Source organism: Oncorhynchus masou, chromosome 32 (genome assembly GCF_036934945.1).
Source record: "Oncorhynchus masou masou isolate Uvic2021 chromosome 32, UVic_Omas_1.1, whole genome shotgun sequence".
NCBI classification, from domain to species: Eukaryota; Metazoa; Chordata; class Actinopteri; order Salmoniformes; family Salmonidae; genus Oncorhynchus; species Oncorhynchus masou.
In genome coordinates, this window is record NC_088243.1 from 62,315,769 (window position 1) to 62,341,782 (window position 26,014).

Below are 26,014 nucleotides of genomic sequence, written 5' to 3' on the forward strand. Positions count from 1 at the left end.
ATATTATTTCAGATGAGTACAAAGAGAGAATCAAAGACAAAGACAAGAGGCGCACTAATACGATGCACACACAATATTTTATTACGTAACAGATTGTACTAGGCTGACCCACAACCACACTGACTGAAACCCCTCATCACCAACAATTCAGCACAATACATGACACAGCATACCGTGAAAATTGTATGACTGACAACAACATACAACCTTACGAAACAAATACACATTCAATAAAAGACATGCCTGGGGAAATTAAGGATTTTGACGATGAATCACGGCTATAACTGTATTTATAACTTGGAATTTGGTGCTAAAATATATAATCTATATTTTATTATGCACATATTTCATTGATACCTTTAATTGCATCATTGATACCTTTAACCAAATATACCCCCAACATATTTTGCATACAGATGATACTCCTACAACGTCCTACTGTCATGGCCAGGGGCGGAAATCTCAGTTCATAGGTCTACGGGATTTTCATTTGAGTCCTAGGATGGAATATCACACTGACCATATGTCATCTGAATGAGAAATTGAAGCAGTGAGCTAAATAAATACACATTTAAAAAACAATAAAACATTTTACTACAGCAAGAGGACAGAGAGAACCAGGTCAGGGAGCATGGGAGGCGGAGTTAAGTAAAGGTTATTTTTACATTTATTTTTCAATTTTGAGTAATAAGGAAGAAACGGACACCAGTCAAAAAGGTTCTATGGGAAACGCAGGCCATTCTTCTATTCATCTGAAAGCAAGGGAAAGGAAAAATATAAGGAAAAAAAAGTGGAAACAGTTTTCCATTGATAGTCATGTGGACCATAATCTAAATGATGCGAGATGGATAACCATGTGTGTCTTTTACCTGTTGTAAACCTCTATGAGAAGAAACTATACAAATAGGAAAACCCAACGATCCCGATAATGGCACAGCACAATGTGATCATCATCTTCTTCTGTAGATTAAAAAAACCAACAGAGCAAAATAAGTGAGAAAAAAAAGAGGATAGGAACCCATCATAGCACAGTTAAAATATAACAGAACGGATTGCTGGTCCCTATTGGACTTAATCAAAAACACTTAAAAGTATTTAACAAATTTGTTATGTACAACCTACAGTGTGCATTACCGGTCAAAAGTTTGACATCACCTACTCATTCAAGGGTTCCTCTTTATTTTTACTATTTTCTACATTGTAGAATAATAGTGAAGACATCAAAACTGTGAAATAACACTTATGGAATCATGTAGTAACCAAAAAAGGTGTTATGAAACAAATATATTTGAGATTCTTCAAATAGCCACACTTTGCCTTGATGACAGTTTTGCACACTCTTGGCATTCTCTCAACCAGCTTCACGAGGTAGTCACCTGGAATGCATTTCAATTAACAGGTGTGCCTTCTTAAAAGTTCATTTGTGGAATTTCTTTCCTTAATGCATTTGAGCCAATCAGTTGTGTTGTGACAAGTTAGGGGGGGGGGGGATATACAGAAGGTAGCCATACTTGGTACCTTCTGTATACCCCCCATACCCCCGTTTTCTCAAATAAGCAAAGAGAAACGACAGTCCATCATTACTAACACAAAGGTCAGTCAATGTGGAACATTTCTAGAACTTTGAAAGTTTCTTCAAGTGCAGTCGCAAAACCATCAAGCACTATGATTAAACTGGCTCTCATGAGGACCGCCACAGGAATGTGTTGGCGTGGCGGAGATCTTTGTGGGCTATACTCAGCCTTGTCTCAGGATGGTAAGTTGGTGGTTGAAGATATCCCTCTAGTGGTGTGGGGGCTGTGCTTTGGTAAAGTGGGTGGGGTTATATCCTTCCTGTTTGGCCCTGTCTGGGGGTGTCCTCGGATGGGGCCACAGTGTCTCCTGACCCCTCCTGTCTCAGTCTCCAGTATTTATGCTGCAGTAGTTTATGTGTCGGGGGCTAGGGTCAGTTTGTTATATTTGGAGTACTTCTCCTGTCCTATTCGGTGTCCTGTGTGAATCTAAGTGTGCGTTCTCTAATTCTCTCCTCTCTCTCTCTCTCGGAGGACCTGAGCCCTAGGACCATGCCCCAAGACTACCTGAATGATGACTCCTTGCTGTCCCCAGTCCACCTGGCCGTGCTGCTGCTCCAGTTTCAACTGTTCTGCCTTATTATTATTCGACCATGCTGGTCATTTATGAACATTTGAACATCTTGGCCATGTTCTGTTATAATCTCCACCCAGCACAGCCAGAAGAGGACTGGCCACCCCACATAGCCTGGTTCCTCTAGGTTTCTTCCTAGGTTTTGGCCTTTCTGGGGAGTTTTTCCTAGCCACTGTGCTTCTACACCTGCATTGCTTGCTGTTTGGGGTTTTAGGCTGGGTTTCTGTACAGCACTTTGAGATATCAGCTGATGTACGAAGGGCTATATAAATACATTTGATTTGGAAGACCCAGAGTTACCTCTGCTGCAGTTCATTAGAGTTACAAGCCTCAAATTGCAGCCCAAATAAATGCTTCACCGAGTTCAATTAACAGACACATCTCAACATCAACTGTTCAGAGGAGACTGTGTGAATCAGGCCTTCATGGTCAAATTGCCACTACTAAAAGGATACTAATAAGAAGAGACTTGCTTGGGCCAAGGAACACAAGCAATGGACATTAGACTGGTGGAAATTTGTCCTTTGGTCTGGATTCCAAATTGGAGATTTTTGGCTCCAATCGCCGTGTCTTTGTGAGACGCGGTGTGGGTGAACAGATGATCTCCGCATGTGTTTTTTCCACCGTTAAGCATGGAGGTGGTGTTATGGTGTGGGGGTGCCTTGCTGGTGACACGGACTGCGATTTATTTAGAATTCAAGGGACACTTAACCAGCATGGCTACCACAGCATTCTGCAGCGATACGCCATCCCATCTGGTTTGGGCTTAGCGGGACTTGAATTTGTTTTTCAACAGGACAATGACCCAACACACCTCCAGGCTGTGTAAGGGATATTTTACCAAGAAGGAGAGTGATGGAGTGCTGTATCAGATGACCAGACCTCCACAATCACCCAACCTCAACCAAATTGAGATGGTTTGGGATGAGTCTCACCACAGAGTGAAGGAAAAGCAGCCAACAAGTGCTCAGCATATGTGGGAACTCCTTCAAGACTGTTGGAAAAGCATTCCAGGTGAAGCTGGTTGAGAGAATGCCAAGAGTGTGCAACGCTGTCAAGGCAAAGGCTGGCTATTATAAGATTCTCAAATATAAAATATATTTTGATTTGTTTAACAATTCTTTGGTTAATACATGTCTTCTCTATTATTCTACAACACAAAAATAAAGTAAAACCCTTGAATGAGTAGGTGTTATAAAACTTTTGACTGGTAGTGTATCATTTTGAAAATGTGAAATTTTATCATCAGTAATAGACATTCTGTGCTAAACAAGGTAGATAGGACTGTAAACATCTCATCAAAACTCCAATGGAAGGAGACAGTAACCCATAGGAGGATACATACGAAGGACCATGTTAACATGGGAGAGCAGGGGGGAGGGCGTGTCTAGGTCAGTATGGCCTGTTTTTTTGTATGTGTGAGTGAGTGAGTGAGTGAGACAGAGAGAGAGAGAGAGAGACACACACATACCTGCTCTTGATTGCTTCGATCACGTGGACTGGGATATGTTCCGCATTGCGTCAAACATTGACGAATACGCTGAGTCGGTGAGCGAGTTTATTAGCAAGTGCATCGGCCATGTCGTACCCACAGCAACTATTAAAACATTCCCAAACCAGAAACCGTGGATTGATGGCAGCATTCGCGCGAACCACTGGTTTTAATCAGAGCAAGGTGACCGGAAACATGACCGAATACAAACAGTGTAGCTATTCCCTCTGCAAGGCAATCAAACCAGCTAAGCGTCAGTATAGAGACAAAGTAGAGTCGCAATTCAACGGCTTAGACACGAGGTATGTGGCAGGGTCTACAGTCAATCACGGATTACAAAAAGAAAAACAGCCCCGTCGCAGACCAGGGTGTCTTGCTCCCAGACAGACTAAACTTCTTTGCTCGCTTTGAGGACAATACAGTGCCACACGCGGCCTGCTACCACAACCTGCAGACTCTCCTTTACTGCAGCCGGCGTGAGTAAAACATTTAAACGTGCTAACCCTCGCAAGGCTGCAGGCCCAGACAGCATCCCCAGCCGCTTCCTCAGAGCATGCGCAGACCAGCTGGCTGGCTGGTGTTTACGGACATATTCAATCAATCCTTATCCCAGTCTGCTGTTCCCACATGCTTCAAGAGGGCCACCATTGTTCCTGTTCCCAAGAAAACTAAGGTAACTGAGCTAAACGACTACTGCCCCGTAGCACTCACTTCAGTCATCATGAAGTGCTTTGAGAGACTAGTCAAGGACCATATCACCTCCACCCGACCTGACACCCTAGACCCACTACAATTTGCTTACCGCCCCCAATAGGTCCACAGACGACGCAATCATGACGCAATCGCAACCACACTGCCCTAACCCATCTGGACAAGAGGAATACCTATGTGAGAATGCTGTTCATCAACTACAGCTCAGCATTTAACACCATAGTACCCTCCAAACTCATCATCAAGCTCAAGACCCTGGGTCTCGACCTCACCTTGTGCAACTGGGACTGGACTTCCTGACGGGTCGCCCCCAGGTGGTGAGGGTAGGTAACAACATCTCCACCCCGCTGATCCTCAACACTGGGGCATCACAAGGGTGCGTTCTGAGCCCTCTCCTGCACTCCCTGTTCACCCACGACTGCATGACCATGCACGCCTACAACTCAATCATAAAGTTTTCAGACGACACTACAATGGTAGGCTTGATTACCAACAACGAGGAGACGGCCTACAGGGAGGAGGTGAGGGCCCTCAGTGTGGTGTCAGGAAAATAACCTCACACTCAACAAAACAAAGGAGATGATTGTGGACTTCAGGAAACAGCAGAGGGAGCACCCCCCTATCCACATCAACGGGACAGTAGAGGGTAGTAAGTTAAGTTCCTCGGCGTACAATTCACGGACAAACTGAATTGGTCCACCCACACAGACAGAATGGTGAAGAAGGCGCAGCAGCGCCTCTTCAACCTCAGGAGGCTGAAGAAATTCAGCTTGTCACCAAAAGCACTCACAAACTTTTACAGATGCACAATCGAGAGCATCCTGTCAGGCTATATCACCGCCTGGTACGGCAACTGCTCCGCCCACAACCGTAAAGCTCTCTAGAGGGTAGTGAGGTCTGCACAACGCATCACCGGGGGCAAACTACCTGCCCTCCAGGACACCTACACCACCAATGTCACAGGAAGGCCATAAAGATCAACCACCCGAGCCACTGCCTGTTCACCCCGCCTTCATCCAGAAGGCGAGGTCAGTACAGGTGCATCAAAGCAGGGACAGAGAGACTGAAAAACAGCTTCTATCTCAAGGCCATCAGACTGTTTAACAGCCACCACTAACATTGAGTGGCTGCTGCCAACATACTGACTCAACTCCAGCCACTTTAAGAATGTAAAAATTGATGAAAAATGTATCACTAGCCACTTTAAACAATGCCACTTCATATGTTTACATACCCTACATGACTCATTTCATATGTATATACTGTACCCGATACCATCTACTGCATCTTGCCTATGCCAATCTGTACCATCACTCATTCATATATTTTTTTTGTACATATTCTTCATTCCTTTACACTTGTGTGTATAAGGTAGTTGTTGTGAAATTGTTAGGTTAGATTACTCGTTGGTTATTACTGCATTGTCGGAACTAGAAGCACAAGCATTTCGCTAGACTCGCATTAACATCTGCTAACCATGTGTATGTGACAAATCAAATTTAAATTTGACTTCACAGTACCTTTAACCCAGACTCTAGGTTAGGGTTCCCCAACTAGCAGCTCCCTGGCCAAATTTGGCCTGCAGGTGATTTTATTTGGCCCCCAATGTTCAGAGAAAAAAAAACCTGTTTGGGCTTCTTGCATTCCATTTGCAGTCTACAAATTATGTTACTGCTCCATGACCATTGGCTCAAGAAAAACAGCCCACAGCTAATTCTAGTTGATGATCCCTGCTCTAGGTGCAGCCATTGCCGTAAGAGATCTCATTCGCCACTTGCTGTATTACAATACAGCAGATTGATAATTACCTATCACCATAAATACACATTTCTTCAGAGAAACACATGCACTTAGTCAAACAAGATTCCCTCACACACGCCATGTCTGCTAACTCAGTATTGCGCAGCATAAATCACAAAACATAGAAAAACAAAGCAGTCTCAACCAAACCATTAAAAAACAAAATATTTTATTCCTTCATTAAAATCTCTGGAATCCATCATAATACTATAGTGAAGATTACATTTAAAATGTTCAGCTTGAAATTTCCAGACCCTCAATGTCCCATTTAGAGCCTCGTCATTGGCTACCGCATCTGAGGTGTGGGTTGCATGAAATGAATTTGATTGGACAGATTGTAAAGGAAGGCATAAGAAGCAAATCAGATGTTCGACGAAGATCTCTCCCAAACGCTCAGAGGTAAGGTGTACTTTAGGAATTTTTTTTAAACTATTCAAGTGGCATCAAACATGCACAGAGTCATTGCTTTCACATAGACTGAAGTGAAATCCACTCGTGTCCCTCAATACAAGAATCATAGGGGAGTTATACAATGCACCATTCCTCTGTGGGCTGGAGGAAGCTACTTTCAGCTTGGAGGTTCAGAATGGCAAGACAACAAGGCAAGGGTGGTGTTGGTGGTCATTAGGTTTTTGTAATGGGGAAAGGAGTGTCAGGTTCCCTTAAGTGCGGATCAAGATCAATCAAATTAACATTATTGGAAAAATAGAAAGCAGTTTAGAGAATTTAAATGAAATGTTGCACGGTGTCCATTTAGTTGTGTGTGAGGGTGAAGATTTCCACTTCTTCAGATTCCCTTTTTTTGTTTAGCTTTATCAGGGGCTAATAACCAGTCTCAGCTTTGGTCCCCATGTTTCTCTCCCACCTGGTGCTCATCCTCTCAGCCACCCCAAGGGGAACACCAGCCTGCTCCAACTAGGAAGTCCCACTGGCTGGGCCTTTTTCTATAGTTACAGTAAGAGAGGGGGAGTGTCCAAGGGCAAGGGAAGGGATAGGTTAAGTCTTCATCCCCCTCTTTGGCTTCACAGCTGGAGGAGGGCAAGATTGAGTGATGAAGATGAATGAAGAGGGTGAGGTTAGGGGGCGTGGTCCCTCTATTACCCTACTGTCTGTGATAGGATGATGGCGAGGATGAGGACAGCGAGCACAGTGCAGACCACTGCTATAATGATTGTCTTCTACAGAGGGGGAGAAAAAGGGGAGAACAAATACATCAGTATTTACGGTAACAAATGAGATGGTGTTAGACAGACAGAGGTACTGAGGGAAATGAAGCTCTTAACATGATGGGCGGGAATATCATGCACTGTCAGCCATCAGGTCATTCTGACCAATGGAGGCTCTTTGATGCAGAGTTTTTATTGTCCGATACGGGTCAGTGATTGACAGCAAATGAAGATCCCGCCCATCATAACAGTGAATCATCATCACATGTATAGTCAAACAGGACACACTACACAGCCCAAAGACCCCAATGAGAAACTGAAACCCACATATACAATCCCACACAGCCCAAAGACACCATTGAGACGGACACACACCGTGCCAATCAGTGACCAGGCCATAGAGCTAAATAATGTCATTTCTATGGACCCAGCCCTTAACAGAGGCAACAAGAGCACTTGTGTTGTGCTTAGCAGGAACTCCTGATAAGACATGCAGTACCCAGAGATAGTCCAAACGCACCCCATAAACAGACCAAGGAGCATGAACACATACACATTTTACCACCGTCACACACACAGCCGAAGGCAAGGAAAATGTAAAACGTTGCCAAAGTTCCAGATCCCACTAACACTCCAGAGTCCCTCCAACTTTACTCACCCTTTAACAACTCTTACATGTCTCATTTCTCCTTCAATCCCACCGACAACCCAATAATCAGAGCCACTATGGCCAGCACGATAACCAGAACTGCCACTATTATCACCATTTTCTGTGGGGAACAATTAAGTGTCTGCTATGAAAACCATTAATTGAGGGCAACAACCTTAATAACAATTGAAAAGGACAAAGCAACAACAAACATCTCTTTAAACATTTTTAAACACCCTAAAACATATATGCATGACTCAGAGCAAAATGTTACATAAAGTGACCATAAATCACTCTAAAACACGTAAATCTACAGTCAACCACCAAATTAAGGGCTCCCGAGTGGCGCAGCAATTTGAGGCACTGCATCTCAGTGCTAGAGGCGTCACTACAGACCCTGGCTCGATTCTAGGCTGTATCACACAACCGGCCGTGATTAGGAGTCCCATAGGTAAGTACACAATTGACCCAGCATCATTAGGGTTTGGCCAGGGTAGGCCGTCATTGTAAATAAGAATTTGTTCTTAACTGACTTAACTAGTTAAATAAAACTAGAAAGCTAGAAAGGAAACGGAAAATGAAGAGAGCGAAGGAGAAAGAGGTGTGTGTGTGTGTGTCCTCTGTTGAGGGGTATTATTGGTCCAGATCTGAAAAAGGAGGGTTCAAGGTTTGGGATGGGGATCGTTGGGTGCCAGCCCAATAGATGCTGGTCAACGGAGCAGAAGGAAAGGCCAGGGGGTGGGACTTGGGCCTTTTTATTGCCACTCACACGACGGGCCTCCTGCTGAAACTTGGCGGCTTTCTTAGTGTCAGCTACCGCCCGCTCCACGAAGCCCACCGATTGGTCCATGTTGCTCTCAATCCTTTCAATCATTCCACCCTGGCAGAGGGCAGGACATTGTAGGAAAGAGATGTGCAGAGGAAGTGACAGAGAGACGGGTGCAGAGAAAAGCAGAAAAGACGACAAACGTAGTTTGTTTTAAGGTGGTGTGTGTGTGATCAACAGTGTGTGAGGGGAGTGTATACGGTCCTTAGAGTGCACATGGTTTACTAATGTGAAGTTGTGTGAAAATGTTGATGTGCTTCAGAAATTGCTGCATACTGTACAGAAGCTTCCTAGAAACAGGGACAGTTACCTCAGTAGATTTAGGTTAAGGTAGTTAGTAGACGGGTGTACTTGATGATTCATATCAGGGTGTTGGATGGAGTGCAGTACCTTGCGTGCTTTGCTCTGGTACCTGATGGCTTTTTTGGTCTCAGTCTTAGCCACTGCTATGTGGTCCTGCGCTTTACACACTTGAGCTTCTATATTGTTTACAATGTCACCCTGAAACAAACAAAACACACACTGAGTATACAGACATAGAAAAAAACAATAAGAAAGCAGGAGTATCTATTCAACTCCATGGTAACAGAGAGAATCAGACAAAAAAAACAACGTCACAAAGAGGAATATGTTAGGAAGTGGTAAGATGCTTACCTTGCACACGACTTCCCCTCAGACAGCATAGGATAACCAACAAGATACATGTGGTTACATGGAGTATATGTAGCTGTGGTGACTATACAGTATGGGGTTGTGTCGATTCCAATGTGGCTACATTAAATGTGACTCTTACTAAGAATGGAGACTCGCACTGAAGATGAATGAGTTATGGGAGGGAGAGAGATGGACACAGAAACAAGGGGAACTCTGTCCCAAAACATGGGGAAAGGAAAGCACAGCAGAAGAAGGAACAGAGAACGACCAGGAGAAAGGGAGAGGTTACTGAGAAAGAGAAAAACAGCACGGTTGACAGACAAAGAGGGAGCGAACAGGAGAAAACAACGTTAGACACAGTGGGGTTAAAATGTAGGGTAGAGATCAGAGATAATGATGGATGGATGACTGAAAAGATGGCTGAGACAGAGGAGGAGTGTACCTGACTCTCCACTAGCATGGCGATGTCCACGAACATGTCATGTAGCTCTTTGATGCTGCTCTCCAGACGCACAATGTCTTTGTGTCGTGCCTCGATCTCACTGAGAGCCTGCTTCGAGATCCCAGAGTCCATGATCTAAAGAAAGGAGACCCTTAGTAAACGCACTCGCACGCGCGCACAAACACACACACACACAATTTCTTACCCCTGAAGTGAAAACGGCCGAGTTTCCACCCTCTAACATCTCTTCAAGCTCCTCGTCTGTCGTAGCTTTGCCAGCTGAGAAACAGAGGATCATTTTAGTACATAAATGAGGTTATGGTCCACTTGTGTGCATAGAAAACAGTGTGTAAGGCTGTGGGTAACTCACTGATCTCTAGTTGTCTCTGGATGCGTCCTTTACTCCTCTCCCTGAAGTCCAGCTGGGCCTCGTTGTACTTGGTCATCACGTCTACAAACTTCCTGGACAGCACTGCATGCTGGGAGGACATGAAACAGACAGGGGCCACAAGCTAACAATCCAATAGTTATTCATTTCTATGGTAACATTGACGGTTAGGCACCGGGTTACGTAAAGGGTTAGGGGAGAATTTTCGGAAGCTGACCTGTGATTTGCGTATCCGCATGTCGGCTGAAATCCTCTCCTCTTCCTCAGACTCCAGATTCCTCTCGATGGCTGAGAACCAATCAACATGATTCACCAATCAGTATTCACCCATACCCGAATTAACCAATCAGCATTTAGTCTGTCTGTGATTCGTATCATGTGTGAGGGTCTTACTTTTGAGTTTGTTGCGGGCGTTGTTAGCCATCTTCTTGATGTCGTTGGTGACAGCCTCCAAGTCATCCTGCGTTTCTGGAGGAAAAAACACAAATGAAAACAGACACACTGACAGTAACAGGCAAAAGGGTTCATAGAGAGAGGCAGTATATTTTACTCTGGTCTGATGTGGGGGCAGACAGAATGACTGAGTAGAGCTTCTTGACTTCAGAGACATTCTCATCAATCTTATCAATACTGTTCCTGATGTCCTCGATCTGAAACAGAATGAAAAATTGTTACACACACACACACACACAATACACCCCCCCCCCCCATTTCAAAACACTCACCTGAGAGAAGAACTCATCCATAAAAGCTGCATTGTCAATAGCAATTTCCACTTCCTCATCGTCATTGTCGCATGTCTATGAGGAAAAGCAGAAGGCAGCATGAGTAGATTACGTACTGTATTCAAACACAGTGGATCAACCGCATGTGCACATTGACGTCATAGCTGTAAATAGAGAGCATAAGTACAGAGACCACAAGGCTTGGTGATACCGACGCAGAAGGGCGAGGAGGGCCGAGGAGGAAACAGAACCAGTTTTTAGCTGGCCACTCCTGCATGAATAAACATCAGACAAAACGAGTAAAACAGACAACACCACCATGTCTATTGTCAGCTGACCTGAAGGGAGGGGGGGGGGCAAGACATAATATTTGAGTGCCTTTTTAACAGGGTGTGGTAGTAGGTGCCAGGAGCACTGGTTTGAGTGTGTCAAGAATTGCAACACTGCTGTTTTTTTGAACGCTCAACAATTCCCTGTGTCTATCTATCCCTGTGCCCATCACCCAAAGGGTCATCCAGTCAACTTGACACAAGAGTGGGAAGCATTGGAGTCAACACGGGCCAGCGTCCCTGTGGAACGCTTTCGACACCTTGTGGAGTCCATGCCCCAACAAATTGAGTCTTTTCTGAGGGCAAAAGGGGGTGCAATTCAATATTAGGAAGATGTTTTGTACATGCAGAGTATGTACACACACTTATTACATACATACACACTCAAAAGTTTGGGGTCACTTAGAAATGTCTTTGTTTTTGAAAGAAAAAAAAACACTTGTCAATTAAAATACCATCAAATTTATCAGAAAGAGTGTAGACATTGTTAATGTTGTAAATGACTATTGTAGCTGGAAACGGCTGATTTTTAATCAAATATCAACATAGGGGTACAAAGGCCCATTATCAGCAACCATCACTCCTGTGTTCCAATGGCATGTTGTGTTACTAATCCATTTTAAAAAGGCTAATTGATCATTAGAAAACCCTTTTGCAATTATGATAGCACAGCTGAAAACAGTTCTTATTAAATAAGCAATAAAACTGGCCTTCTTTAGACTAGTTGAGTATCTGGAGCATCAGCATTTGTGAGTTCGATTACAGGCTCAAAATAGCCTGGGAAAAAAAGCACTTTCTTCTGAAACTCGTCAGTCTATTCTTGTTCTGAGTAATGAAGGCTATTCCATGCGACAAATTGCCAAGAAACTGAAGATCTCGTACAACGCTGTGTACTACTCCCTTCACAGAACAGTGCAAACTGTCTCTAACCAGAATAGAAAGAGGAGTGGGAGGCCCTGGTGCACAACTGAACAAGAGGACAAGTACATTATTGTCTAGTATGAGAAACAGACGCTTCACAAGTCCTCAACTGGCAGCTTCATTAAATAGTACCCGCAAAACACCAGCCTCAACGTCAACAGGTAACTTCGGGATGCTGGCCTTCTAGGCAGAGTTGCAAAGAAAAATCCATATCTCAGACTGGCCAATAAAAATAAGAGATTAAGATAGACAAAAGAACAGACACTGGACAGAGGAACTCTGCCTAGAAGGCAAGCATCCCAGAGTTGCCTCGTCACTGTTGACATTGAGACTGGTGTTTTGCGGGTACTGTTGTGAGCATGCCTGCTCCATTCTGTGCTCTCGATGACAACAGGCCATGAAATGCATCAACATTGCTCGCTGCTCCAATATACACATTTAACAGAACAGAAGACTCATCAGGGTCAGGATCCCCGCTCGCCATCACGGCTAAATTAGATATTTTTTTTAACTGATGTTGGTAGTATCGTATGAGACGTTTTGGTACCAGTACACCGTGCAACACTACTCTGTACCGGACATTATTACTAAGTAGCATTAGTCTGAAGTCCACTCAGTGTTCTCATTGTTCAATTTAAAAGGGTTATCCATTTCATGTCAACCAACATCTGTTATGATGCATGGAAATGTAATTCAGAATGACTATATAGTCTTGTGATTCAGGAAGCATTACATTTACATTTAAGTCATTTAGCAGATGCTCTTATCCAGAGCGACTTACAAATTGGTGAATTCACCTTCTGACATCCAGTGGAACAGCCACTTTACAATAGTGCATCTAAATCATTTAAGGGGGGGGGATCACTTGCTATTAGCTTTTGCTCTATATTCCTTTGCCTTTAATCCAACATGCCTTTTAGGTTTTGCTCTTTAGCCACCATGCTTTCAGCCGCTGTTAGCCACTAGGGCTAAAACACCAGCATGTTTAGCCTCTGGTGCTATTAGCCTTTTCATTTTGACATGATTAGCTACCTGTAGCCTGGAAGCTCTTTTTACTTCAAATTTGAGTCTCTTCTTTACCTTTAAAAAGAGTAAACTTTGCCATTGCATAATTCAATCTACACCTCTCTGCATGTTCTTTTTTCCCCCTCAGCTAACAGCTAAAAAGTCAAACTGAACGTCAGTGTGTCTTCGAGTGCTACTGTATGACGAGAGTCCAAAGTCAGAGTGCTTTACATTCCTTGTCAAAAAGCAAGATCAAAGTCGAGACAAAGATGTGGCACCTCTTGTTTTTCTCCCTATTCCCAGTCCCTCCCTCCCCCTTGCTCATTCATTCCACAAATGCATCAGCTGAGTTCAAGGTCTCGGAGTCAGCTGATTCCCCTGTCAGTCACACTGCATACAGGTTGGACACACACCAAATACAGTACTTTTTAAATCATAAAACTGGAATAGAGAGCGCTTCCAAGATAAGGACATTTGGTGGGGAATTAAAAAAAAATATATCCTGGTGAATTTATCATGAGACAAAGGGGGGTATTAAGATTCACTCATGATTTACACTAACAAAAGCTCTATACATGTAAAGACATACCTATGGACACTCACATGACTAGTGAGACACAGACACACAAAGTCTCACTCTCTTACAGTGGTAATGCTGCGGCAGTGAGATAAGACTATGCGCTCTTGTCCTTCCTGTGTATTCACTCAGTCTCTCAAAAAAAACGAGGGAGGGGGAATAAAATATGTGAAAGAGTTGGGTTTGTGATGAAGTGTGTCAATTTAACACGGAGACCACTCTGTTACAAGGGTGGCTCAATGTCTCTCTTTAGTCATCTGTCGGTTAGAGAACCTTCTCAACCAGGCTCACAAATGTAGCTAACTCACCTTGTGATTTATGACTCCTCTGCCCTTGAGAGGATTCTGAACATGCAACTCGAGACATACAATACCAGTTAAAAGTTTGGACACACCTACTCATTCAAGGGTTTCTTTATTTTTACTATTTTCTACATTGTAGAATAATAGTGAAGACATCAAAACTATAAAATAACACATGTAATGTAGTAACCAAAAAAATAGTGTTAAACAAATCAAAATATATTTCATATGAGATTCTTCAAAGTAGCCACCCGTTGCCTTGACAGCTTTGCGCACGCTTGGCATTCTCTCAACCAGCTTCATGAGGTGGTCACCTGTAATGCATTTTAATTAACAGGTGTGCCTTCTTAAAAGTTCATTTGTGGAATTTCTTTCCTTCTTAATTAGTTTGAGCCAATCAGTTGTGTTGTGACAAGGTAGGGGTGCTATACAGAAGATAGCCCTATTTGGTAAAAGACCAGGTCCATATTATGACAAGAACAGCTCAAATAAGCAAAGGGAAATTACAGTTCACTACTTTAAGACATGGTCAGTCAATGCGGTAAATTTCAAGAACTTTGAAAGTTTCAAGTGAAGTCGCAAAAACCATCAAGTGCTATGATGAAATAGGCTGTCATGAGGACCCCCACAGGAAAGGAAGACCCAGAGTTACCTCTGCTGCAGAGGATATAGGGTTGTCTAACCCTATACTTCTATGATTTCAATAGGTTTCCTATGGAGGATTAATAGTATAATTTAAAAACAGATATTCCCATTCAAGTCAACACTGTTCTGAAAGGTGGACCTCCAACTATCTTTGTGATACCATTTGAACGTTGAAATGTCCATATTAGTACAGAGGCTTGCGAAAGTCTTCACCCCCTTGGCATTTTTCCTAATTTGTTGCCTTACAACATGAAATGAAAATAGATTTTGGAGGGAGGGTTGTATCATTTGATTTACACAACATGCCTACCACTTTGAAGATTCACAATAAAACATATTGCAACAAACAAGAAATAAGACTTTTTTTTTTACTTGAGTGTGCATAACTATTCAGCCCCCCAAAGTCAATACTTTGTGGAGACACCTTTTGCAGGAATTACAGCTGCGAGTCTCTTGGGGCATGTCTCTATAAACTTGGCACATCTAGCCACTGGAATGTTTTGCCCATTCTTCAAGGCAAAACTGCTCCAGCTCCTTCAAGTTGGATGGGTTCTGCTAGTGTACAGAAATCTTTAAGTCATACCACAGATTCTCAATTGGATTGAGGTCTAGGCTTTGACTAGGCCATTTCCAGACAAATGTTCCCCTTAAACCACTCTAGTGCTGTTTTAGCAGTATGCTTAGGGTCATTGTCCTGCTGGAAGGTGAACCTCTGTCCCAGTCTCAAATCTCTGGAAGACTAAAAAGGTTTCCCTCAAGAATATCCCTGTATTTAGAGCCTTCCATCATTCCTTCAATTCTGACCAGTTTTCCAGTCGCTGCCGATGAAAAACATCCCCACAGCATGATGCTGCCTCCACCATGTTTCATTATAGGGATGCTGTTCCAGGGTGTTGGGTTTGCGCCAGACATAGCGTTTTCCTTGATGGCCAAAAAGCTCAATTTTAGTCTCATCTGACTAGAGTACCTTCTTCCATATGTTTGGGGAGTCTCCCACATGCCTTTGGGCAAACACCAAACATGTTTGCTTATTTTGTCTTCAAGCAATGACTTTTTTTCTGGCCACTCTTCTGTAAAGCCTAGCTCTGTGGAGTGTACGGCTTAGTGGTCCTATGGACAGACACTCCAATCTCCGCTGTGGAGCTTCTTCAGGGTTATCTTTGGTCTCTTTGTTGCATCTCTGATTAATGCCCTCCTTGCCTGGTCCGTGAGTTTTGGTGGGCGGCCCTCTCTTGGCAAGTTTGTTGCAGCGACATTATTCTTTACATTTTTTAATAATGGATTTAAATGGTGCTCTGTGGGATGTTCAAAGTTTTTTTTTTTTTTTAATAACCCAACCCCGATCTGTACTTCTCCACAACTTTGTAGCTGACCTGTTTGGAGAGCTCCTTGGTCTTCATGGTGCCCCTTGCTTAGTGGTGCTGCAGACTCTGGGGCCTTTCAGAACAGGTGTATAAAAACTGAGATCATGTGACAGATAATTGGTTGCACCAGATGTTATTTAGGGGTTTCATACTAAAGGGGGTGAATACATATGCACGCACCACTTTTCCGTTTTACATGTCATTTTTTTCATTTCACCTCACAAATTTGGACTATTTGTCCATTACATGAAATCCAAAGAAAAATCCATTTAAAATTACAGGTTGTAATAACACAAAATAGGAAACCGCCAAGGGGATGAATACTTTTGCAAGGCACTGTACATTTATCTGCCAAAACATGACACCCACCCTTAGGTGACATACCTTTTATACCGTATTGCCACAAGGGAGGCTGCTGAGGGGCAAATGGCTCATAATAATGGGCGAAATGTAGTGAATAGAATTTTACCAAAGCAACTAAATTGGTAATACCGCTTGTCAGTCAGTGTAGTCCACCGAAACACATCGGTGAGAAAGCTGTTCATTTGGCTCCCACATTCTTTGGTGATTACCTGCAGATAAATTATAAAAACATTTGATGAAGATGGTGAATAATCACTGCCGGACGAATAGGTAGAGGAGAGCCTCATTCTGGTCCAAATATGAAAAATCAGGGCCCTCGAGAAAACCCGGCATTAAAACAAAATTCAACAATATTCAGAAACGTATTGACCTTAGCTGGGAATCAAATAAAAAAATTTTTTTAAATGAACAAATTTGCCCATATTTATCATATTTCCAGCAACGTTCTGTGGAGGCAATGAAAATACCAATCTGTGTGTGTGTGCGGTGCGCACGTGTAGCACTTTGTGTGGCCGTTAGCGATGATGCTTATTCTTCTGGTAGATGGAAAGGAGTCCCCAAAACCCAGCATGTTAACGACAAAGTAGCCTGTTTACCTGGCGGAATGATATCACGATTATTCATCAATCCAGTGGGTATTTGTTTTGCAAACTCTACCATCACATGTACGATACAAAAACACAGCTAAAGAGAAGCCTCTTGCTAGGTGTGCACAAAATATCTCCGATTTTTCCCAGACATCTAAAGTCGTCTCCTGATGTGGTTTAAGCATTGTGGACTTAGGAAAACAACAAAATCGGATTCAAATGTGTTTTATTCAAACTGTTCTATTTTTTTTAAACTATGATTTTGAGAGCAAATACCTGAATAAAAAATGATAATCTGGGCTATTTACTTCATGTTTCAGTTTAAATAAAACTGATCATTTGAAGAACAAACATGGCGGCATAGCAATTAATATATTGCAGTAAATCTGTAAATAAAACTTTAATATTCAAGAGTTAAAAGATGCTCAAAGTTTTCATACCTCACCATGAGACATCCATTTCTTTATCATTGGAAAAGATAAACGGTTGAGATATCATTTTAAAAGCTTAGAAACAGGGTTATCAAACTTTTATAATTTCAGGAATAAAATAAGTATAATATATTCTGTCTTTTTTTCCCCCATCTTAAACAGCAATTATTTAAAAACGCGTAATGTTGATATCATTTTCATAGCTTAGACCTTATTTTACATTATGTCGAGGTGTGCGTTGTGCCTGCCATCACCTGAGACACAACATGGTCTTGAATACAGACATGGTGGGTTGGGTTGGGCAATATCCAAAATGTGGGAGCCAAACTTTTATACAGTTACTGTACCACACACAAAAGGGGCCATACTAAAATATATATACACAGTGGGGCAGAAAAGTATTTAGTCAGCCACCAATTGTGCAATTTCTCCCACTTAAAAAGATGAGAGGCCTGTAATTTTCATCATAGGTACACTTCAACTATGACAGACAAAATGAGAAGAAAAAAAAAATTCCAGAAAATCACATTGTAGGATTTTTTATGAATTTATTTGCAAATTATGGTGGAAAATAAGCATTTGGTCACCTACAAACAAGCAACATTTCTGGCTGTCACCGACCTCTAACTTCTTCTTTAAGAGGCTCCTCTGTCCTCCACTCGTTACCTGTATTAATGGCACCTGTTTGAACTTGTTATCAGTATAAAAGACACCTGCCCACAACCGCAAATAGTCACACTCCAAACTCCACTATGGCCACGACCAAAGAGCTGTCAAAGGACACCAGAAACAAAATTGTAGACCTGCACCAGGCTGGGAAGACTGAATCTGCAATAGGTAAGCAGCTTGGTTTGAAGAAATCAACTGTGAGAGCAATTATTAGGAAATGGAAGACATCCAAGACCACTGATAATCTCCCTCGATCTGGGGCTCCACGCAAGATCTCACCCCGTGGGGTCAAAATGATCACAAGAACGGTGAGCAAAAATCCCAGAACCACACGGGGGGACCTAGTGAATGACCTGCAGAGAGCTGGGACCAAAGTAACAAAGCCTACCATCAGTAACACACTACACCGCCAAGGACTCAAATCCTGCAGTGCCAGACGTGTCCCCCTGCTTAAGCCAGTACATGTCCAGGCCTGTCTGAAGTTTGCTAGAGAGCATTTGGATGATCCAGAAGAAGATTGGGAGAATGTCATATGGTCAGATGAAACCAAATTATAACTTTTTGCTAAAAACTCAACTCGTCGTGTTTGGAGGACAAATAATGCTGAGTTGCATCCAAAGAACACCATACCTACTGTGAAGCATGGGGGTGGAAACATCATGCTTTGGGGCTGTTTTTCTGCAAAGGGACCAGGACGACTGATCCGTGTAAAGGAAAGAATGAATGGGGCCATGTATCGTGAGATTTTGAGTGAAAACCTCCTTCCATCAGCAAGGGCATTGAAGATGAAACGTGGCTGGGTCTTTCAGCATGACAATGATCCCAAACACACCGCCTGGGCAACGAAGGAGTGGCTTCGTGAGAAGCATTTCAAGGTCCTGGAGTGGCCTAGCCAGTCTCCAGATCTCAACCCCATAGAACATCTTTGGAGGGAGTTGAAAGTCTGCGTTGCCCAGGAACAGCCCCAAAACATCACTGCTCTAGAGGAGATCTGCATGGAGGAATGGGCCAAAATACCAGCAACAGTGTGTGAAAACCTTGTGAAGACTTCCAGAAAACGTTTGACCTGTCATTGCCAACAAAGGGTATATAACAAAGTATTGAAAGAAACTTTTGTTATTGACCAAATACTTATTTTCCAACCTTAATTTGCAAATAGATCCCTACAATGTGATTCTGGATTTTTTTCTCATTTTGTCTGTCATAGTTGAAGTGTACCTATGATGAAAATTACAGGCCTCTCATCTTTTTAAGGGAGAACTTGCACAATTGGTGGCTGACTAAATGCTTGTTTTGCCCCACTGTCCACACACACACACATCTTTTAGGTTATAGGTACAAAACAATTTGGGCAACAGGAATCTTGATCCAGGGGGCAATTCAATGTCTCTGCTGTAGAAGCTTGATTCTGACATATCGTCCCTTAGATAGCAAGTTAGCAAACCAATTGCATAGCTGGAGCCCTGAGCTGGATATCATTTATTTGACACATCTTAGATTTGATAGTTATACTTAACATGCAGTTAGTTATAAGCAGTGGCGTTGAACTTACCCACAAACACCTCCCATCAGTATTTTCAAAATACCCCGGTATACCACAGGAGGCTGGTGGTACCTTAATTGTGGAGGATGGGCTATAGTAATGGCTGGAGAGGAATAGGTGGATTGTTATCAAATACATCAAAGACATGGTTTCCATGTGTTTGGTGACATTCCATTCACTACATTTCAGCCATTATTCTGAGCCGTTCTTCCCTCAGCAGCCTCCTGTGCGTTAATACAGTATAAATTGTATATATCGCCTAAGTGTTGGTGTCATGTTTTGGCAGATAAATTTATTAAAATTGACATTTCAACTTTGAAATGGTATCACAAAGATGGTTGGAGGGTCCACACATCAGAACAATGTTGACTTGAATGGGAAATTATACTGCCAAGTCTCCATAGGAAACCTATTGAAATCATAGAGATAAACGGTTAGACAACCATTTAAGTTCACATTTGAAAAGGTGGTTGAACCGGTGGCCATATTTATGGTATTTCAATTCAGAATTGCAGTGGTCTGAAGGGATAGGCTAATTCTATGAATTATACTGAACAAAAATATAAAAATGCAATATGTAAAGTGTTGATCCCATATTTCCTGAGCTGAAATAAAAGATCCCAGATATGTTCCATATGCACAAAATGTTCGCTCAAATTTTGTGCACACATTTGTTTCCATCCCTGTTAGTGAGCATTTCTCCTTTGTTAAGATAATCCATCCACATGACAGATGTGGCATATCAAGAAGCTAATTAAACAGCATGATCATTACACAGGTGCACCTTGTGCTGGGGACTTTAAAAGGCCACTAAAATGTGCAGTTGTCACAACACAATGCCACAGATGTCTCAAGTTGAGGGAGCATGCAATTGGCATGCTGACTGCAGGAATGTCCACTAGACCTGTTACAAGGGAAATTAATGTTAATTTCTCTACCATAAGCTGCTTCCAATGTTGTTTTAGAGAATTTGTGTGGCGTTGTGTGGGTAAGCGATTGGCTGATATCAACGTTGTGAAAAGAGTGCCCGATGGTGGCAGTGGGGTTATGGTATGTGCATGCATAAGCAACGGACAACAAAGAGAATTGCATTTTATCAATGGCAATTTGAATGCACAGAGATACCGTGGCAAGATCCTGAGGGCCATTGTCGTGCGCCACCATAACCTCATGTTTCAGCATGATCATGCATGGCCCCATGTTACAAGGAAGCTTAAAAAATGTCCCAGTTCTTCCATGGTTTGCATACTCAGACATATCACCCATTAAAGCTGTTTGGGGGTGCTCTGGATTTACTTGTACGACAGCGTGTTCCAGTTCCCCCCAAATATCCGGCAACTTCGCACAGCCATTGAAGAGGAGTGGAACATCATTCCACAATCATCAGCCTGATCAACTATGTGAATGACATCGCTGCATGTGGCAAATGGTGGTCACACCAGATACTGACTAGTTTTCTTATCCACACCCTTACATTTTTATTTTAAAAGGGTACCTGTGACCAACTGATGCATATCTGTATTCCCAGTCATATGAAATCCATAGATTAGGGCCTAATGAATATTTCAATTGACTGATTTCCTTATATGAACTGTAAATTATTTCATGTTGCGTTTATATATATTTTTATATTTCTATGATTGAAATGACACCCACCCTGTATTCAAGAGCATGCGTCTCAACCGATGGCAACACAACACTAACACCTCATACACTCAGTGGCATGTTTATGTGTGCCAAGAAAACATTCCCCCACCAGCCTGTACTGTTGACGCGAGGCAGGATGGGGCCATTTTTAGATAATTGATGTTAAAGATATTTTTAAAAGTCAATCTTTAGAAATTTAAAATAATCAAGATGTTATCAAATAAAAACTCTAGTTTATATTTTCCAGTGATGAAGACAGATGTCTCATGGTATGTTGGGGTATGCAAAATGGGTCAGCTTTGAACACCTCCATCTCCTGAATGTTTTGTCATTCAGTTCCAAAAGGTCCACTTTCTGACCGCTTCTTCAATGGCCAAACATGTACGGAAAGTTGTTCAGGTTGAAAAGGATGCTTTCAAAAAAGTGATTGAATTCAAATGGATTTCCCCAATACTATGGGAGACATCCTAGTACTTTGAGTGTCACCGAGTACCCAAGGGATGCGTGTCTGAACCCTCTCTGGTCTTTACAGTTCAGTACAGAATGCTGTACAACAACAAAAAAGCCAATCTATGGAGAGATCAAGCTAGTTACTACAGAAACCAGACTGAATATAATATGGTGTTCTCAAGAGACATTATCCTCGGTTTCCTGTTGTAGTCTGTTCTCCTGTCTACTGCACCAGTCAGGTGGTCTGATTATGCACTGAGCATGAACAACAATACAGCCCCACCAATTTAACATTAAGGAAAACAGCAGAGAGAGATGGAAAACCATGCAGAGGTCTACTATTGCTTCCAGTCTTGTTTTATGTAAATAGCCGTCCCATAAAAAAACTGCCACACCATTTTGACTTTACTTCCCTTCCCAGTAGAAACCCATTGTACCTGCGAGATTGTCAATTGCTGCGCCGAGGCATTGGTAAACTAAACATGGCAAATATTTGGCCAACAGTAAGGGGTGGCCATGGTAACAGATCCTGACGCGGCTGGATTGGATCAGCAGCGCCTCACCCAAAGGGGAACCTTACATTCTTCAACAGGACAGAACATCCTGGTTCTCTAGTGTTAGAAACTAAGCTATTAAGAGAGATAATATCTTAAAATACCCAATAAAAACGTTTTAGGCTAGTAGTTCCATTCCAAGAGGAGTAGACAGACCAAAGACATAGTGGAAAGAGATCGGTGATGTACAACAATCACCATCATAGGCCTTGCATTACACTACTGACTAAATTAGTATACGTGTCAGTTACACCTGCAGTTTAATTACAGGAAACAGATGTATAAATAGATGTGGGAATTAAATAGCCTACAACCATGTCTGCCTAGGTGCAACAAAGGTGTATTTACATATACTAGCGTTGATTTCTCCAATCAAACCAAGTTTGTCATGTGCGCCGAATACAGGTGTAGATCTTGGTGAAATGCTTACTTGCAGGCCATAACCAACATTGCGATTTTTAAGTAAAAAAATAGGTATTAGGTGAACAATAGATCAGTAAAGAAATAAAAAACAACAGTAAAAAATATATTTTTCACTAACAGTAGCGAGGCTATATACAGGCACCGGTTAGTCGGGCTAATTGAGGTAGTCTGTGGGAAAACAGAAGTTAACGGGGGGAATTTTAAACAAAATATCTAAAGGATTGTATGATTAAAAAGACTTTCCAAACATGGGTCTGTTGTAGACCAACTTCCTGTCTGCTTACCTCATGTCAAAATAAAAGTTACTCTTTTTTTTGTGTCCATATATGGCGCACTTGCAGGACTTTTATTTTGGAATGAGGTAAGCAGAGAGAAAATGGGTTTATGGCAGACCTACGTTTGGAAAGTCTGTTAATAATACGATCCTTTAGATATGGTCTCAAATTCCCCTTGTCATAATAACCAACAGTCCTGCCCACCGGCACAATAAGTTGAAATGGAATTGTATTTAACTTCTGGATTCCCACTGTACAACCCAAAACCATTGAAAGCAGTGCTAGTGCATGTAAATAGTGTTGCTAGGACATTCTGTTTAATTCCATTAGATGTTTTCTTCTCAAAGCCCTCCTGCATAAGGACCAAGCCTACAAACAATTGACAGAGTAAGATGAAATTGAAGTTGATTTAACTTCTGGCTTCCAGCGGACTATTGTGTTTTTCTGCAAGCTAATTCCCAGCAACACTAGTGTGTAAACAGTTGTGTTGCTAAAAGCAGCTAGGTCACTTGACAGCACATCCCACCCTTGAACATCCCATTGGTTCCTGCTTGAACGCCACTGCGTATCCAAGTCCTCTTTGCTAGCTGGCGTCATTCGCTCCTTCCTGCCTGCCTAACACAGAACCCAAACCGGCTGCACGTGTGCACCATAGTGCATACATTTCTTTTTTTACCCCCACACCAAACGCGATCACGACACGCAGGTTAAAATATCAAAACAAACTCTGAAACAATTACATTAATTTTATAACAATTTAGCTAGCGAGCTTACACTTGCTAGCTAATTTGTCCTGGGATATAAAAATGAGTTGTTATTTTACCTGAAATACACAAGGTCCTCTACTCCGACAATTAATCCACATATAAAATGGTCAATCGAATCGTTTCTAGTCATCTCTCCTCCTAGGCCTTTTCTTCTCTTGACTTTATATTGAGATTGGCAACTTTCATAAATTAGGTGCATTACCGCCACTGACCTCATTCGTCTTTCAGTCACCCACGTTTGTATAACCAATGAGGAGATGGCACGTGGGTACCTGCTTCTATAAACCAATGATGAGATGGGAGAGGCAGGACTTGCAGCGTGATGTGCTTCAGGAATAGAACTTACTTCTATTTTACAGGCTGACTACACCGCTCGCGTCGCAAAATAAATTTATAAATATATATTATTCAATTATTGCGCACACCAGCGAGCATCTGCGTTGCCAAGGGCTGAAATAGAAGTCAGTTCTATTTGTGAATAGAACTGCACGCGTGCAGCCGGTTTGGGTTCCGTGTTAGCACTTGGCAACGTAGATGCTCGTTGGCGCACGTGAACAGCGTGGGTGCAATAATTGAATATAGATTTCTAAATTAATTTTGCGATGCGAGCGGTGTAGTCACCTGCCCTCAGCATTGTTAACAGAACTGTGGGAAAACAGTGACTAACAAGCAGGGCTAAGGACACTGTACCGTTCGCCTCCACCTCCTCCTAGCACAGCAGGCGGGAGCGACACCAGGTGCTAACGAGCTAGCTATCACACGGTCTCCCCAGCCTCCCGCGTACTGGAGAAAAATGCTAGCTACTCCAGTACACAGCAGGCGAGAGGCGGGAACGACACCATGTACTAGCGACACTGTGTTTGCTAGATAGCACACGTGTCACCCACACATTGCGCCTTCTGTGTATCGGAGTCCTCCTTAGCACTAGCTGGCTAAGCTAGCACAGTGTCCTTCGCTCCCTCCCGCCAAATACCTGCCCTCACCATCGTTAACAGAACTGCGGGAATATAGTGTCTTACAGGCGGGGGGGGGGGCAAAGGTCACTACTGGTGTGTACTACCTATAGCTAGCTACCATTGTCACCCTCACCTCTTCTTCTGTGGGGTTTATGGGCAGTTGGCATCCAACGTTATTGTGCATTGCCACCTACTGTTCTGTTGTGCCCCTGCCTATGCACTGGAGTCATAGTTTAAAAATGTGCCAATAGACGTATAAAGAGGGGTTCCTGTAGGTGCAAGAACGCCCCGAATTGCGGGATGCAGCTGCACCTTTCTCCCACATTCTCCAATCCCCTGAGCGTGCAAGGACACACTGTATGACACCTGTGGTCCCGTTACCTTGTCCTCAAACCCAACCCCCACTGTCTGACTGCCGCAGAGAACACAAACATGTCCCCAAGAGACACACCACAAAAACATATCCAAATTGATCCAGTTCATACAACCTTACACTATTCTCTTTGCATCGCCTCTCATTTAGGCAATCTCTTGATTTGTAAATTAAGGCGACTAACTGTGTAATCAAATAGCGTCAGTCGACCACAGGCCTTCGGATAGGATGTTGACTAGTTTGTACACTACCAAATAAGACCAATAATGAGGTAAAACATAGTTGTGTCGAATTATAGTAACTCGTTTTTTTTGCAGACCATTTGTAATTTGCTTGCTGCACCGGAGGTTATAACATCTGTCTAGCTCTGTGAAAGGTCCCTCTGTGTAACATATCCCAGACCCCACTTACAGCTTTGAGTTGTTCCAATCGGTCCTTCATCTTGCCGACTGTTAATAAAACAAGCTAAAAGTAAATATAGTATTCTCTAATTTTAAAAAAATATACGATCCACAATCTGTGAAATTCGTCAACCAGCTGGACTGCTGGCTAATGAACGGAATCCCACCGCCAGTGAGTTGAAAATCAACTATCTCAAAGTCTTGGCAAGGTTCTTCTTGAAAGTGTTTTTTTCCTTCTGCTTTTTCCACCAAATGTCCATACAATATGGCTGCGAGGGGAGAAACCCGTGTTTTTTTTTTGCTAAATCTCTTCGCTCTGCGGATTAAAACAACAGTTGTGTACAGCCCACATAATCTCTTTCGCTCGCCCCCAGTAATCATCCGAAAACGCACTTTCTCGCTCACGCATGCGTAAACGCCTTCTCGTATACGGG

At 42.6% G+C, this 26,014-nt stretch overlaps 1 protein-coding gene across 7 annotated transcripts; it reads right to left on the reverse strand.

The window, feature by feature from the left end:
• Positions 1–58: 58 nt before the first annotated feature.
• On the reverse strand, positions 59–26,014 carry stx3b (syntaxin 3b). 7 transcript variants are annotated; one of them, XM_064954752.1, is made up of 11 exons: positions 25,591–26,010; positions 10,999–11,073; positions 10,824–10,923; positions 10,667–10,741; positions 10,491–10,561; positions 10,256–10,364; positions 10,091–10,164; positions 9,886–10,020; positions 9,180–9,290; positions 8,733–8,843; positions 59–960 (listed from the first exon to the last, which is right to left on the reverse strand). In XM_064954752.1, exons 1-11 carry the CDS (start codon positions 25,618–25,620, stop codon positions 883–885), a joined length of 969 nt encoding a protein of 322 aa, XP_064810824.1. In that variant the 5' UTR covers positions 25,621–26,010; the 3' UTR covers positions 59–882. The 7 variants fall into 7 exon arrangements, with proteins under 7 accessions (XP_064810824.1, XP_064810822.1, XP_064810821.1 ...); XM_064954750.1 differs by lacking the exon at positions 8,733–8,843 and having other exon boundaries at positions 59–752; positions 870–960; positions 25,591–26,006; XM_064954746.1 differs by lacking the exons at positions 59–960; positions 8,733–8,843 and adding exons at positions 7,237–7,326; positions 7,973–8,084 and having other exon boundaries at positions 25,591–26,004.